General features: G+C 39.2%; 1 protein-coding gene across 1 annotated transcript; it reads left to right on the plus strand.

The window, feature by feature from the left end:
• The first annotated feature begins 5,683 nt into the window (after positions 1 to 5,683).
• On the plus strand, positions 5,684 to 11,290 carry LOC117521689 (C2 calcium-dependent domain-containing protein 4C-like). The gene is made up of 3 exons (XM_034183022.1): positions 5,684 to 6,156; positions 7,226 to 8,009; positions 10,486 to 11,290. The coding sequence occupies exons 2-3, from the start codon at positions 7,257 to 7,259 to the stop codon at positions 11,035 to 11,037; spliced, it is 1,305 nt and encodes a 434-aa protein (XP_034038913.1). The 5' UTR covers positions 5,684 to 6,156; positions 7,226 to 7,256; the 3' UTR covers positions 11,038 to 11,290.
• The last annotated feature ends 5,508 nt before the right edge of the window (positions 11,291 to 16,798 follow it).

Here is a 16,798-nt window from a genome sequence, read left to right on the forward strand (position 1 = left end):
TTAATTTACTGACTTAATGTATTTATAAATTGTTTAGGTTTTGTTATCACATACTCACTATTATTATTATTATTATTATTATTATTATTATTATTATTATTATTATTATTATTATTATTATTATATTTTATTTTATTTTTACTTCTATTTTGTCATTTGATTTTTAAATGGACCACAATGGAAATATTTTCACTTTCTTGTGTCATCCATGTATTTCTTAACATATTTACAATTATATGATGTAACTTGAACTTAAACATTGAACTTACTGAATAAAATCACTCACTACACTCACGCTTTTAATATAAAGATGACTTACTGCCCCCTGCTGGAATGACATGTGAGCCCAGAAAGTAGTTAACAGCATCCATTGTTCTGTTTTTGCAGGGTTCATCCTTGACTCAAAATACATAAGCATATCAAATGGAAAATGTCAGCTATGATTGAAGCCGCACGTGCACAGCTGCTGTAAGCAATCAATCAATCAATTTTTTCAATCAATTTTTTTATATAGCGCCAAATCACAACAAACAGTTGCCCCAAGGCGCTTTATATTGTAAGGCAAGGCCATACAATAATTATGTAAAACCCCAACGGTCAAAAACGACCCCCTGTGAGCAAGCACTTGGCTACAGTGGGAAGGAAAAACTCCCTTTTAACAGGAAGAAACCTCCAGCAGAACCAGGCCCAGGGAGGGGCAGTCCTCTGCTGGGACTGGGTGGGGCTGAGGGAGAGAACCAGGAAAAAGACATGCTGTGGAGGGGAGCAGAGATCGATCACTAATGATTAAATGCAGAGTGGTGCATACAGAGCAAAAAGAGAAAGAAACAGTGCATCATGGGAACCCCCCAGCAGTCTACGTCTATAGCAGCATAACTAAGGGATGGTTCAGGGTCACCTGATCCAGCCCTAACTATAAGCTTTAGCAAAAAGGAAAGTTTTAAGCCTAATCTTAAAAGTAGAGAGGGTGTCTGTCTCCCTGATCTGAATTGGGAGCTGGTTCCACAGGAGAGGAGCCTGAAAGCTGAAGGCTCTGCCTCCCATTCTACTCTTACAAACCCTAGGAACTACAAGTAAGCCTGCAGTCTGAGAGCGAAGCGCTCTATTGGGGTGATATGGTACTACGAGGTCCCTAAGATAAGATGGGACCTGATTTTTCAAAACCTTATAAGTAAGAAGAAGAATTTTAATTCTATTCTAGAATTAACAGGAAGCAATGAAGAGAGGCCAATATGGGTGAAATATGCTCTCTCCTTCTAGTCCCTGTCAGTACTCTAGCTGCAGCATTTTGAATTAACTGAAGGCTTTTTAGGGAACTTTAGGACAACCTGATAATAATGAATTACAATAGTCCAGCCTAGAGGAAATAAATGCATGAATTAGTTTTTCAGCATCACTCTGAGACAAGACCTTTCTGATTTTAGAGATATTGCGTAAATGCAAAAAAGCAGTCCTACATATTTGTTTAATATGCGCTTTGAATGACATATCCTGATCAAAAATGACTCCAAGATTTCTCACAGTATTACTAGAGGTCAGGGTAATGCCATCCACAGTAAGGATCTGGTTAGACACCATGTTTCTAAGATTTGTGGGGCCAAGTACAATAACTTCAGTTTTATCTGAGTTTAAAAGCAGGAAATTAGAGGTCATCCATGTCTTTATGTCTGTAAGACAATCCTGCAGTTTAGCTAATTGGTGTGTGTCCTCTGGCTTCATGGATAGATAAAGCTGGGTATCATCTGCGTAACAATGAAAATTTAAGCAATACCGTCTATAATACTGCCTAAGGAAGCATGTATAAAGTGAATAAAATTGGTCCTAGCACAGAACCTTGTGGAACTCCATAATTAACTTTAGTCTGTGAAGAAGATTCCCCATTTACATGAACAAATTGTAATCTATTAGACAAATATGATTCAAACCACCGCAGCGCAGTGCCTTTAATACCTATGGCATGCTCTAATCTCTGTAATAAAATTTTATGGTCAACAGTATCAAAAGCAGCACTGAGGTCTAACAGAACAAGCACAGAGATGAGTCCACTGTCCGAGGCCATAAGAAGATAATTTGTAACCTTCACTAATGCTGTTTCTGTACTATGATGAATTCTAAAACCTGACTGAAACTCTTCAAATAGACCATTCCTCTGCAGATGATCAGTTAGCTGTTTTACAACTACCCTTTCAGGAATTTTTGAGAGAAAAGGAAGGTTGGAGATTGGCCTATAATTAGCTAAGATAGCTGGGTCAAGTGACGGCTTTTTAAGTAATGGTTAATTACTGCCACCTTAAAAGCCTGTGGTACATAGCCAACTAACAAAGATAGATTGATCATATTTAAGATCGAAGCATTAAATAATGGTAGGGCTTCCTTGAGCAGCCTGGTAGGAATGGGGTCTAATAAACATGTTGATGGTTTGGCTGAAGTAACTAATGAAAATAACTCAGACAGAACAATCGGAGAGAAAGAGTCTAACCCAAATACCGGCATCACTGAAAGCAGCCAAAGATAACGATACGTCTTTGGGATGGTTATGAGTAATTTTTTCTCTAATAGTTAAAATTTTGTTAGCAAAGAAAGTCATGAAGTCATTACTAGTTAAAGTTAATGGAATACTCAGCTCAATAGAGCTCTGACTCTTTGTCAGCCTGGCTACAGTGCTGAAAAGAAACCTGGGGTTGTTCTTATTTTCTTCAATTAGTGATGAGTAGAAAGATGTCCTAGCTTTACGGAGGGCTTTTTTATAGAGCAACAGACTCTTTTTCCAGGCTAAGTGAAGATCTTCTAAGTTAGTGAGACGCCATTTCCTCTCCAACTTACGGGTTATCTGCTTTAAGCTACGGAGTCAGGCACTTCTGATTTAAAGCTCTCTTTTTTAGAGGAGCTACAGCATCCAAAGTTGTCTTCAATGAGGATGTAAAACTACTGACGAGATACTCTATCTCACTTACAGAGTTTAGGTAGCTACTCTGCACTGTGTTGGTATATGGCATTAGAGAACATAAAGAAGGAATCATATCCTTAAACCTAGTTACAGCGCTTTCTGAAAGACTTCTAGTGTAATGAAACTTATTCCCCACTGCTGGGTAGTCCATCAGAGTAAATGTAAATGTTATTAGAAATGATCAGACAGAAGGGAGTTTTCAGGGAATACTGTTAAGTCTTCTATTTCCATACCATAAGTCAGAACAAGATCTAAGATATGATTAAAGTGGTGGGTGGACTCATTTACTTTTTGAGCAAAGCCAATAGAGTCTAATAATAGATTAAATGCAGTGTTGAGGCTGTCATTCTCAGCATCTGTGTGGATGTTAAAATCGCCCACTATAATTATCTTATCTGAGCTAAGCACTAAGTCAGACAAAAGGTCTGAAAATTCACAGAGAAACTCACAGTAACGACCAGGTGGACGATAGATAATAACAAATAAAACTGGTTTTTGGGACTTCCAATTTGGATGGACAAGACTAAGAGTCAAGCTTTCAAATGAATTAAAGCTCTGTCTGGGTTTTTGATTAATTAATAAGCTGGAATGGAAGATTGCTGCTAATCCTCCGCCCCGGCCCGTGCTACGAGCATTCTGACAGTTAGTGTGACTTGGGGGTGTTGACTCATTAAACTAACATATTCATCCTGCTGTAACCAGGTTTCTGTAAGGCAGAATAAATCAATATGTTGATCAATTATTATATCATTTACTAACAGGGACTTAGAAGAGAGAGACCTAATGTTTAATAGACCACATTTAACTGTTTTAGTCTGTGGTGCAGTTGAAGGTGCTATATTATTTTTTCTTTTTGAATTTTTATGCTTAAATAGATTTTTGCTGGTTATTGGTAGTCTGGGAGCAGGCACCGTCTCTACGGGGATGGGGTAATGAGGGGATGGCAGGGGGAGAGAAGCTGCAGAGAGGTGTGTAAGACTACAACTCTGCTTCCTGGTCCCAACCCTGGATAGTCACGGTTGGAGGATTTAAGAAAATTGGCCAGATTTCTAGAAATGAGAGCTGCTCCATCCAAAGTGGGATGGATGCCGTCTCTCCTAACAAGACCAGGTTTCCCCAGAAGTTTTGCCAATTATCTATGAAGCCCACCTCATTTTTTGGACACCACTCAGACAGCCAGCAATTCAAGGAGAACATGCGACTAAACATGTCACTCCCGGTCTGATTGGGGAGGGGCCCAGAGAAAACTACAGAGTCCGACATTGTTTTTGCAAAGTTACACACCGATTTAATGTTAATTTTAGTGACCTCCGATTGGCGTAACCGGGTGTCATTACTGCCGACGTGAATTACAATCTTACCAAATTTACGCTTAGCCTTAGCCAGCAGTTTCAAATTTCCTTCAATGTCGCCTGCTCTGGCCCCCGGAAGACAATTGACTATGGTTGCTGGTGTCGCTAACTTCACATTTCGCAAAACAGAGTCGCCAATAACCAGAGTTTGATCCTCGGCGGGTGTGTCGTCGAGTGGAGAAAAACGGTTAGAGATGTGAACGGGTTGGCGGTGTACACGGGGCTTCTGTTTAGGGCTACGCTTCCTCCTCACAGTCACCCAGTCAGCCTGCTTTCCCGGCTGCTTGGGATCTGCCAGGGGGGAACTAACGGCGGCTAAGCTACCTTGGTCCGCACCGACTACAGGGGCCTGGCTAGCTGTAGAATTTTCCACGGTGCGGAGCCGAGTCTCCAATTCGCCCAGCCTGGCCTCCAAAGCTACGAATAAGCTACACTTATTACAAGTACCGTTACTGCTAAAGGAGGCCGAGGAATAACTAAACATTTCACACCCAGAGCAGAAAAGTGCGAGAGAGACAGGAGAAGCCGCCATGCTAAATCGGCTAAGAGCTAGTAGCTACGCTAAGCTAGCGGATTCCTAAAAACACGCAAAGTGAATAATGTGTAAATAATTTAGAGGTGATTCAGCAGAAGGAGTGCTTTAGTTAAGGCACGTAAAGATTACACTGGGAAACAAATCGTAATCTAGATAACTAGATCAATCTAACTGCGCAGATTAAACAGCTAACAGATACAGCAAAACACCACTGTGCTCCGGAACAGGAAGTGATACAATACCGCAGTGAGAGCCAACCCAGGTGCTTTTAATTTGGCAAACAAAGATGGTGGCAGAAGACATTAAAAATATTACACATTTCACTCATGTTACCAACTTGAGACTTAAGTCACTCATGGTAAGAGCAACACGAGACTTAACTGAAGTGACTAAACTAATTGAGCTACAGAACCACAATAAATCAATAACACTAAAAACACTGTTAATGCCTCATTTCTTGTGCTGTCCTCAGAACAATATCCAAAGTCTTTGACTTGACTTTACCAATAATAATAATTAGAAAAGCCTTCCTGTGTGTGTCCAGTGCTAAGTAAACATTTAGAGACTAATTAATTTCTTCATTGGAGGACTAACCAAATCATGAATGACTTTGGAAAACCTGTGATATGAACTGGGTCAGAATTCTGCACAAACTGATTTAGAAACCTTGTAATGAATTGAGTTTTGAAAGTGCAATAAATACTCATTTTTAAGTTCCCCTAATTCAACTGATTAATGCTCAAGAAAGTTTTTCTACATTTACTGTGCTGTGCATTTTCTTCCTGTTTGTACAAATAGCTTCTGTTTCTCCCTCTCCCTCTCGCTCTCCTCTCAGATGATGGATGAGAACGTTTTTCTCCACCAGGAAATCCTATTAAGGTGTGTTTGCGCCACGTGCGTCGGGAGACTTTCCGGGTGGCAATTAGGCGAATCACAATAACTCTCACGTGGACACAAAATGCAATCCCAGAAACGATTCTCTTGAGAATCCAAGAAGGTTTCAATCCCACTTCAGCTGCTACCTTGTGGGTGACTAAACAACCGCCTTTAAAATAGATTTTACGCGCCTGCCTGTGAGGAGTCAATTTCCATAACAGGAGGTTTTTAACACTTTCGCGTTGGCTCTGAAGTCACAGACCCTGCTCATATAAAGCTAGGGTGTCTTATCTCAAAAACATTTATTTTTCCCCGCTGGCAGGCGTTTAGGGCTTCTGGACATCAGCGGGAAAACACCTTTTTACGCGCAGAGCGCACGGAGATCTGACGAGCGCACGCCGACAGGAATTATTTCAGAAGAGGAAACTCCGCCAGCAGTCCAACAGGTAGATATATTCGATTTTACGTATGGATCATGACATATTTAAAACAAACGGAAGCGTTATGTAGTCTTCATGTGTTTTATAATTTGGACCAAATAATGCATTTCTTAAACGAGTAACCAAACGGCACATGATATGAGGATTTATAAGGATGTTTGCAAATTTTAAAGTTCCCTTTTGGAGATGTTCTCTGGAACATCTCTATCTACAGGGCTTGAATTGACTGAATCTGTTTCAATGTGGAATTCTGTTTTTTATTAAGGGTTGCTTTCACTGATTACATAATCGGGATATAAAACTGGTATGTTGCATTTAAAAAGGGCAGAGCTAAATCTTTATAAAATGTATTTTTTATTATTACATAACTTTATGTACATATCTTTGGTCACTCTGCTGTAAAGTGAACCAAAGTTGTCTGCAGACTGCATCCACACATCAGACCTCTGCAGCGTGCTGGATGAGTTCATTCATTTTATTTTTTAGTTTGTGTCCATACGTAGAAGTCAGTTCTGGGATTATCTGCTGGAAAAAGCATGAGACTTTTATTAAGTTGCTGCTAATAGTAACTGATGAACTAAACCACTCCAAAGTGTTAAATCATTTGGAGACTACAACACTACAAGGTCTATTTAACTTTGCAAAATTGATTGTGCGCTGCAGGTATTTCTTGCAGTGGGAAAACTACACAATCATGACTCACTGTCTGAAATAAAGCGCAGGAAATGACAACATATATTTATTGAAGTTAATGTGCTTTTAATATGTGGATGTTCTATCAGGAATGTTTTTTTAATGCAGAAATTGGGGGGTGGGGAGGGGCATCAGTGTAACTCAGGTCTTTATTTTATTTTCTAAAGTGGTCTGGTTATGATCATGTCCAACTATAGAATCTATCTCAAATGTTGATGTACGTTCAGCACTGATGTGTGGAAGTAATCAGATTCCATTCATTTCATCATGATAAGGTTTGATTACATATTTATGCATTTAATAACTTTTACTGCATAAGCCCTTCTTGGTTGCTGTCATCAGATGTAATGTTTCTTTGTCTGCATCACTTTTCTGTGAACAGAGAAGCTGTGAGCTGAGGTAACTGAGTGAGCATGTGGCTCTTGAAGAAGCTCCGTACTTCTGTGGAGAGCAGAGGGAAAAAAACGCAGCCTATGCAGACAGCAGAAGCCATTCCTGCCTCTGTTTATGCCAACATTCTCACTCCAGAAAGGATCCCTGATTTCTTCATCCCCCCCAAACTGATTTGCTGCCCACCAGAACCAGAGTCTGTCACTGCAGAACCTCATCTTTGCGCCGCTTTGCGACCCTCCTCTTCTGATCATGGCATCTGCAGCCAGAGCCCCAAAGCTTGGAGCAGTAAGAACCCGTGCAGTCCGCGCCTCTTCTCCCGCATGGGAGGAGATGCCCGTAACCTCCAGAAGTCAGCCAACCGTCACATCATCCAAATAGAAAGTGCCGATGAACCAGTCGCAGGGCTTTTGGACAGGGTTAGTGTTGAAGTCAACACCAACGCCGACCCCCAATCACAGACTGCCATGTCACTGCCATACGTCCCCAAGGCACAGACCTCCTACGGCTTTTCTACCTTAATGGAATCACCGCATACGCGACGCAAGGAAAGCCTCTTCCACAGTGACCCCAGCAGCCCAGTTAACTCTCCTATCTCGCAGAGGCGGTGCCAAGGGGGGGCTCTTCTTGCACCTGCAGACCGTAACCAGTACCGTTATTTCAGTGGTGGAGAGAGTGACACCTGCTCCTCAGCAGAGTCTTCCCCATTCAACTCCCCTCTCCTGTCCCGCTCAGCCTCCTTGCTCCGCTCCATCACCCAAGAGACACAGGCCAAGGTGAGAGTTGAGCTCTTTAAAATGAAACGATGTGTTGCAAAAGAGTTCGTAAGTATATCCGCCAAGGAGGTAATGTCTTTGCTGGCGATTTGTCTGTCTATTAGCAGGATAACTAAAACTATAATGATCAGATTTCAATGATGATTGGTAAGCAGATGGACGTTGTTTCAGGAAATAAGTCATTACATTTTGGAGGTGATCCATGATATATTTTGGAACTGAGATCCAGAAGAATGTTTGGCACATAACATTTAACTCCAAGTTGAGAGGATGTTGATGGAATTTGGTGGACAGATGGATGCTGTCTTAGAAAATGGGGTGGGGATTGAAGCGTGTTGATACTGATCCCTACGAGATGTAAACATTTAAAGAATTCATGTAGAAAATTCTATGGAAGTTAATGTATTAGTTAGGGTGTCTGTGTTAAGGCTTCTTCATAAACATTTCTGATGTATAGATGGTTTCTGGAGAACATGTCCTGGAGCAAGCATAAACTGACCATAGTAAAGCTTTACTCTTCTAAATTCAAACCAACAGGTTTGTTTCTCACTAAAATTTAGTAAGGGAAGGTCTAGCATCTATGGTGTATGTAAATTTTTTTTTACATAATTTAATATCAATATACTCTAATAATTGTGATAATAAAATAGTTCATCAGTGGACTAAATATTGATCTGCAGTAAATGCACTCATAACAGCAACTTTTGTTTAGCAAAAAATGCATCAGAACTTCAAGTTACCTGAATGACAGATCAGTAAGATGAACAAATACAGTGCATCTGAAAAGTATTCAGTGCTGCACTTGTTCCACATTTTGTTACAGTCTTATTCTAAAATGGAGTAAATTCTTTTTCTCTCTTGAAATTCTACTCAACACCTATAATGGTGGCATGATTTTTTTTTTTTTTTGTAAATTTACTAAAATCACTTGTACATGTATTCACACCCTTTGCTCAATACTTTGTTGATGCACCTTTGGCAACATACAGCCTCAAGTCTTCTTGAATATGACGCCACAAGCAGAAATGTTTCTGTACCTTCCCCAGATTTGTACCTTGAGACAATCCTGTCTCTGAGATCTACAGAAAAATCCCTTTGACTTCATGCTTGGTTTGTGCTCTGACATGCACTGTTAACTGTGGGACCTTATACGTAGATGGGTGCGTGCCTTTCCAATTAACCGAATTTACCCCAGGTGGACTCCAATTAAGCTATAGAAACATCTCAAGGATGATCAGTCGGAACAAGATGCACCCGAACTCAATTTTGAACTTCATAGCAAAGGCTGTGGATACTGATGTGATTTCTTAGATTTTTTTATTTTATTATTTTTAGCAAATTTACAAAAACCTTTCTTCACATTGTTATTATGGGGTATTGTGTTTAGAATTTTGAGGGGGGAGTTCACCCATTTTGGAATAAGGCTGCAACATAATATAAAATGCAGAAAAAGTGAAGCACTGTGAATACTTTCCAGAAGGGATCAAAGGTTAAGTTTTTCTGCAGAAGTATGGTTACTGAGAACCAGTATTTTGATGAGGTCATTCTCCAGAAGACAGGTAATGCTGCAGCAACCTTTGACCTCATGCTGTCTTCAAAGTTTTGGTAAATCTATACTCCCCGTACGACCTTCACATGTGTATTTTATATGTTCAGACAAAATCAAAAGGCATTTCATTGCTTTTTGGCACAACAAATTGCAGTCGTGTCCTTGACACTTTGCTTTGTATAGAGAAGATTGATAGATTTGGGGAACATTTTACATCCAGACATTTTAAGGAGTTAGTCCATGGGACAAGCAGGTTTTCGGCATCGCTTAAGGTGACAAAACAACACTTAGAATCTAGCCTCAGTGTACCATGGCCTATACAAAAAAAAATGTATGATAACCATCCCTGGGTGGTAGTTATAGTCAGGTAGGGGTCAATGAAGAGTTACAGAGGTCAAAATGTAAAAATGGTCCATTCATGTTAAAAACTACACAATTATTTGTCTGGTCATAACAATTCCAAAAAGCTATAGTTTGAACTATATGACTGAATGATATAGGGTAAAACTTTAACTTTTGACCCCTATACAAACTGACACTGACATTGTCGCCTGTACCCCATAACTCCAGAACATTCAGTCATAAATAGTATACCATTTATGACTGAATGACAAACTATACGTTATTGGAATTGTTATGATCAGTAAAATAATGCAATATAGTTTTCAACATGATTGGCGCATTTTTACATTTTGACCTCTGTGTAATTCTTCATTGACCCCTAGCTAACTACAGCTACCACCCCGGGATGGTTACCATACATTTTTGTGTAGGCCAGGGTACACTGAGGGTGGATTGTAAGCATTGTTACGTTACCTTAAGTGGTACTGATTAGGTCCAAATTGATTACTGGTTCATAGTCTGAATATGTGACCTTTGCAGAGGTTTGCATTCTGAGTGCATTATGCTTTCTTTCCTTCCTTTAAGCTGTCTCGTGCCAAGCGCTCCCTGGCACGTCACAGTTCTGTCTCCACTGACGAATGCAGCTCAGCTGACAACAGCCCCAACATGCAGCGTCGCCGCACACGGTGCCCCCCATCGCCTGCCTTTCGCGGATGCAAAAGCGGCAGCACAAGAGGTGCAGCTTCAGACCTCCTGCAGCGAGAACACACTATCAACCTCCACAAGGGGGGAACACTGAGACTGAGCACTCACTATGACACAGAGGCCGCTCGTCTGCGGGTTCGCGTGTTGATGGCTGAGGCCCTTTACAACAGGCAGACCGACCTTAAAAGCATCAACTGCTGTGTATCTCTGTACCTGAACCCTGGCAAGCAGCAGAAACAGAGGAGCACCATCATCAAAAACAGCAGAAATCCTGTATTTAATGAGGACTTCTTCTTTGATGCATTGCCCCAGGCACAAGTTAAAAGTCTGGCCATGAAGATAAAGGTGGTGAACAAAGGAACCAGTCTGAAGAAAGATGTGCTTCTGGGAGAAAGGGAGGTGTTGCTCAGTGAGTTGCTTGCAGGCCAATAGGGATTCACCGTCATGACTTCAGACGAAAGGAGATGCTTATCATCAAGGGGGCTTTTGATCCCAGTCAACAATTCTGACATACTGGACAGCTGAATGCGCACAGCTGATGAGGGAAGTGTTCTTACACACTCTTTTATATGCAAATGGACAGATCCAAAGCCAGTGTCAAAGAACCAGATCAAAAGTGCTCATCAATGCCTCACCCACATTTCAAAGTTAACACGGGCTCTTAAACGGTCAACTTCACTTAAAATAACATAGTAGCATGGGGCTGGAAATTTGGCCATGACTTCTGGTTTTGATAGTCACTTCTCTATGTAGTTGTTGGCTTTGGTCAAAATCAGATTATCCTCTCTTAAAAAAAAAAAGCTTTGCTAACATATGCAGAGACCAAGGCTATCAAGAGGGAATGTCTCTAGTGTTACTAAAAATGTCTTAAATGGATGATATTGTGCAAAATTGGTCATTTACAGCTGGCTATAGTTTTCACACTAAGCACCATATAAATCCTGTGTTTGTGCACATGGGCAAACATGCAAGATAAAGCTGATACCCGGTGGAATTATCTGTTCGGCAGGTGGTTTGCCTTTACAGGTCAACATCTCGACTCATTTTGGTGCCACATGCAGCACAAGAAAATATAGAAGTGCCAGTTTTCAAATTGTTAGCCTAGCATAACACAACATGGCATGTTACTACTTTTAAGATATTTTGGTGTATTAAAAACAACTACCTAGGCTTCCAGTGTGCTAAGTCATCTGTATTTCTTGGAGTTCGATGTAAACCTAAAGCTCCTTAATCCATTATTTCTGCCCTTGGTTCAAGCTTCATTTAAAAAAAATAAATAAATAAAAAAATTAGCGGGGCTATACATTAAAAAGCCTTGGTGGGGTTGTTTTTTGATTACCCATAATTCTCTTGTTGGCAAAAAGCCTCATTTTAAAACACCTGGCCAGTTTTATTAGCATGTTAGAGGTGGAGTTTTGATGTTTGTAATTCTATTTCAAGTAATGAGTTACAAATATTGCCTTTTTTTTTTGCCAGGCTATTGTGATGCAGCCTGCTGTCATATATCAATTGTGATACAATACGTGAGATTGTTTAAGGTAGAGCTTTTATTCAGGAATAAATTACTGCAGAATTTGGAATTAAGTGTTTATACTTGGATGTGACTAGAGGTACAAGTTGTATCCCAGGTGGTAGTAGCTACATCTCACATTTCTGTAGCACTCTGTCTACAACAGACTTGGTAGAATTAAAAAAAAAAAAATATGTTGCCGTAATACTACTAATCCAGTCACACCGTGCAGTAATTATCCCTGTTGTATCTGTTTGTATTTTGTGTGGCTACAACCCTGTTGATCATGTGGGATTTTTTGCTGTAATTTGATGGTGACAATTTTGCATTGTTACGTTCATAAAGTTGTAGTACTACAATACATTAATACTGTGGGTTCTGCCGTAGCTTCAGTGTCTGAGTGAAACTGTGTGGAAATGTACTTGTAGACACTTTGGATAAGTCTTTTTATTTATTTATTTATATATGGTTATGGATGTAATGTTGTGTGGCCTGCTTTTGAATGTGTGAATAAAATACAAAACTCTGAGCTTTGCTTTCTGTTGAACTCCACAACTTTCTCTGTATTAGTGCTGTTTTTTTCAAATTTAATTTCTTATTCAAATATTGTTTTTTTTGTTTGTTTTTTTTGCACATGCCTGCACAGAAAATTGTCAATTCACCTCGCAGATACCAGCATTTATATAACACTCGCCACGCTGCTTCCAAGTTAATGTGACTGTTAAAATTTGAAAGGTTAAAAGTTTACTTTATTGATCTTTGTAAAAATAAAATGGGTAGCACTTCACATTTGCTTTTCAATGCACTGAATGTAAAGTCCACAAAAACCTTTTTGTGCTGTCAGTGTGTTGTGGCTGTAAGTTTTTTTTTTTTTTTTTTTATGTAACCTATTGTTGAATTGATGTAGGTGTTTACTTTTCCTCATGTTTTTAATTTGGATGTGTGGTGACCTTTAGGCCACCCCCTCACTCATTTCTCACTCACCACAATGGGGTCAAAGTAACAACACTATGATCGAGTCTAAGAAATGACTTTGACTTTGTTAAAGATTAAAAAGTGTTAAAATAATTTGGAGTGAAACTCAGCCCTGACAAATGACTGACATTTTACTTTTTAACTATTGACTTGAATGCTCATCGTGTACTTTTTAGAAAGGTCAAAGCTTGGATTAAACCTTTTATATTGGGAGGAACAAGCAAGAATATGCTAGTATATAGAGTTGTTTAGTAAAAAAGTGAGTAAAGGTCAAAATCCTTATCATAGCTTTTATTTCCACACACACAAATGCATTGCAAACAATGCACATTCTATTCCAAATCAAAACATGAATGAACAAATGTATTACTTTACAGAAAGCAAAGACAATGGAATATTAGGCTTTCAAAGAAAAAAAAATAGTTTCCATTTTTCTTTGTGTGAAAATAAATGTAAATATATACATATGCACACATGTATATTTTTCATGCACATATTTTACAGTAAAAAGCATATTGTTTTTTATGGAACTTTTACCTCCTCTGCTGGTTCAAAATTAGAATGACAGATTTTTTTTGTTTTTTAGTTTTGTCCATGTACAGTGAGGAAAATAAGTATTTGAACACCCTGCGATTTTGTAAGTTCTCCCACTTAGAAATCATGGAGGGGTCTGAAATTTTCATCTTAGGTGCATGTCCACTGTGAGAGACACAATCTAAAAAAAAAATCCGGAAATCAAAATGTATGATTTTTTTTTAAATAATTTATTTGTATGTTACTGCTACAAATAAGTATTTGATCCCCTACCAACCAGCAAAAATTCTGGCTCACACAGACCTGTTAATTTTTCTTTAAGAAGCCCTCTTATTCTGCACTCTTTACCTGTATTAATTGCACCTGTTTGAACTTGTTACCTGTATAAAAGACACATGTTCACACACTCAATCACACTCCAACCTGTCCACCATAGCCAAGACCAAAGAGCTGTCTAAGGACACCAGGGACAAAACTGTAGACCTGCACAAGGCTGGGATGGACTACAGGACAACAGGCAAGCAGCTTGGTAGAAGACAACAATTGTTATGATTATTTATTAGAAAGTGGAAGAAACACAAGATGACTGTGAATCTCCCTCGGTTCGGGGATTCCATGCAAGATCTCACTTTGTGGGGTAAGGATGATTCTGAGAAAGCTCAGAACTATACAGGAGGTCCTGGTCAATGACCTAAAGAGCTGGGACCACAGTCACAAAGATTACGTTAGTAACACATGATGCTGTCATGGTTTAAAATCCTGCAGGGCAGCAAGGTCCCCCTGCTCAAGCCAGCACATGTCCAGGCCCGTTTGAAGTTCACCAGTGACCATCTGGATGATCCAGAGGAGGCATGGGAGGAGGTCATGTGGTCAGATGAGACCAGAATAGAGCTTTTTGGAATCAACTCCACTTACCATGTTTAGAGGATGAGAACAACCCCAAGAAAACCATCCCATCCGTGAAGCATGGAGGTGGAAACATCATACTCTGGGGGTGCTCTTCTGCAAAGGGGACAGGATGACTGCACCATATTAAAGGGAGGATGGATGGGGTCATGTATTGTGAGATTTTGGCAAACAACCTCCTTCCCTCAGTAAGCGCATTGAAGATGGGTCATGGCTGGGTCTTCCAATATGACAATGACCCCAAACACACAGCCAGGGAAACTAAGGAGGGGCTCCGTAAGAAGCATTTCAAGGTCCTGGAGTGGCCTGGCCAGTCTCCAGACCTGAACTCAATAGAAAATCTTTGGAGGGAGCTGAAACCCCACCCTGAAAGATTTGGAGAAGATCTGTATGGAGGAGTGGACCAAAATTCCTGCTGCAGTGTGTGCAAACCTGGTGAAAAACTACAGGAAACGTTTGACCTCTGTAACTGCAAATAAAGGCTACTGTACCAAATATTAACATTGATTTTCACAGGTGTTGAAATACTTATTTGTAGAAGTAACATACAAATAAATTATTAAAAAAAATCATACATTGTGATTTCTGGATTTTGTTTTTTTTTTATTTTTTTTTTTAAGATTATGTCTCTCACAGTGGACATGCACCTAAGACGAAAATTTCAGACCCCTCCATGATTTCTAAGTGGGAGAACTTGCAAAATCACAGGGTGTTCAAATACTTATTTTCCTCACTGTAGTTTAATTTCAAAACTGTCTGATGCTGTTCAACGAGGCCTAGAGGAGGTCAAGGTTTAAGCCACAAGAAAACATTTGGCACAAACTTTAAAGCAAAAGGGTGAAACTGGTCAAAGCGGTATAACTGGTCTCTGTGGGAAGACAACCTCCTCTGCTAAAAACTACAGTAGAGTCTCTGTCTACTCATATTTTACAGCAAAGTAATACACTGCCAGTATGTGAGCACGCTCTCTCTCTCTCTCTCTCTCTCTCTCTCTCTCTCTCTCTCTCTCTCTCTCTCTCTCTCTCTCTCTCTCTCTCTCCATATATATATATATATATATATATATATATGCCAAAGAGTTGTTTAAGGTAATCGACAAATAAAGAGACACTTTATTGATGCATGGTGTTTTAGTACTCATAACAACCTCAGTTATGGTGACACGCCCACAAACTGATACAAAGTATGTGAGCGGCGCCGCCATCTTGTGAGGGAATCACCACAGCAAAATGCTGGAATATTATGTGGCATTATGTATGTATGTATTATGTATGAACTGTTGAAAAGATGTCACCACATGGTAAAAAAAAAAAAATATTCCTGCTTGTGTGGCCGTTGCAGCTCTCTTATTGTCTCTATTACTCATGATGTTGCTCAATGGTTTAAACAACTAATACAGTATAAACACGAATTATAAACAAAGTATCAACTATAAACTATATATTATGAATGTTGCATAGTTCCATGTTAGACTTTCATAGTTATTTTTGGATGAATAATCAACAATTATCTGGCTAATGTAATTATTAGGAAATACAAAATTAATATTTAATTTTTGTGAACTAGTGTGATCATTAAACTTAGTTCATCTGCTCAAAGTGTGCATAAACACGTCACAACTTTTCCCAAAACATTTGCTGATTTATTGATGCAAACTAAAAAAAATAATAAAATTACATAATTCTAAAGATGGATAGAATAGTGATAAATTTAAATGTCATTTTCTTGGACATCAATCACATGTGTGTTTTAATGTGACATATCTCATGAAGATGCATTTATCAAGGCTAAAAATATGACAGGTGATATAATTCAAATTATGGTGTATCTGACTAAAAAGTAGGAGCTCCATCAAACCAACATTTCCCATAATGTCTCAATGAATGCTTAAAAAAAACTGGATCACCTCAGTCGACCATCTTACTACTCCCAAACGCTTTGCATTTAACCTTATCGAACTTGCTTTTTAGGAACTGAAATAATTATAATAAAACCTAGCTTTTTATTCAGGAACACCGTGGCTACTTCTCAGAATGAAGTAACAGAACACATACCTGATGATGATAGATGAAAGTTTGTTCAATCTTAGAGATCCAGAATATCATTAATTGTGATTTAGTCTCATGTACACTAATGTTGAGCACAATTTTAGACCAGTGCACTTGCACCAAACCTCTAGTAATAGCCAGTGATTATCTTATTAATCTGTCCAAACTATTTACACCTGTTTACAAATCAAAGTTGATTTGCTGATCTAACAACCTTTTA

The sequence above is a fragment of the Thalassophryne amazonica genome, chromosome 12 (assembly GCF_902500255.1).
Source record: "Thalassophryne amazonica chromosome 12, fThaAma1.1, whole genome shotgun sequence".
NCBI lineage: Eukaryota > Metazoa > Chordata > Actinopteri > Batrachoidiformes > Batrachoididae > Thalassophryne > Thalassophryne amazonica.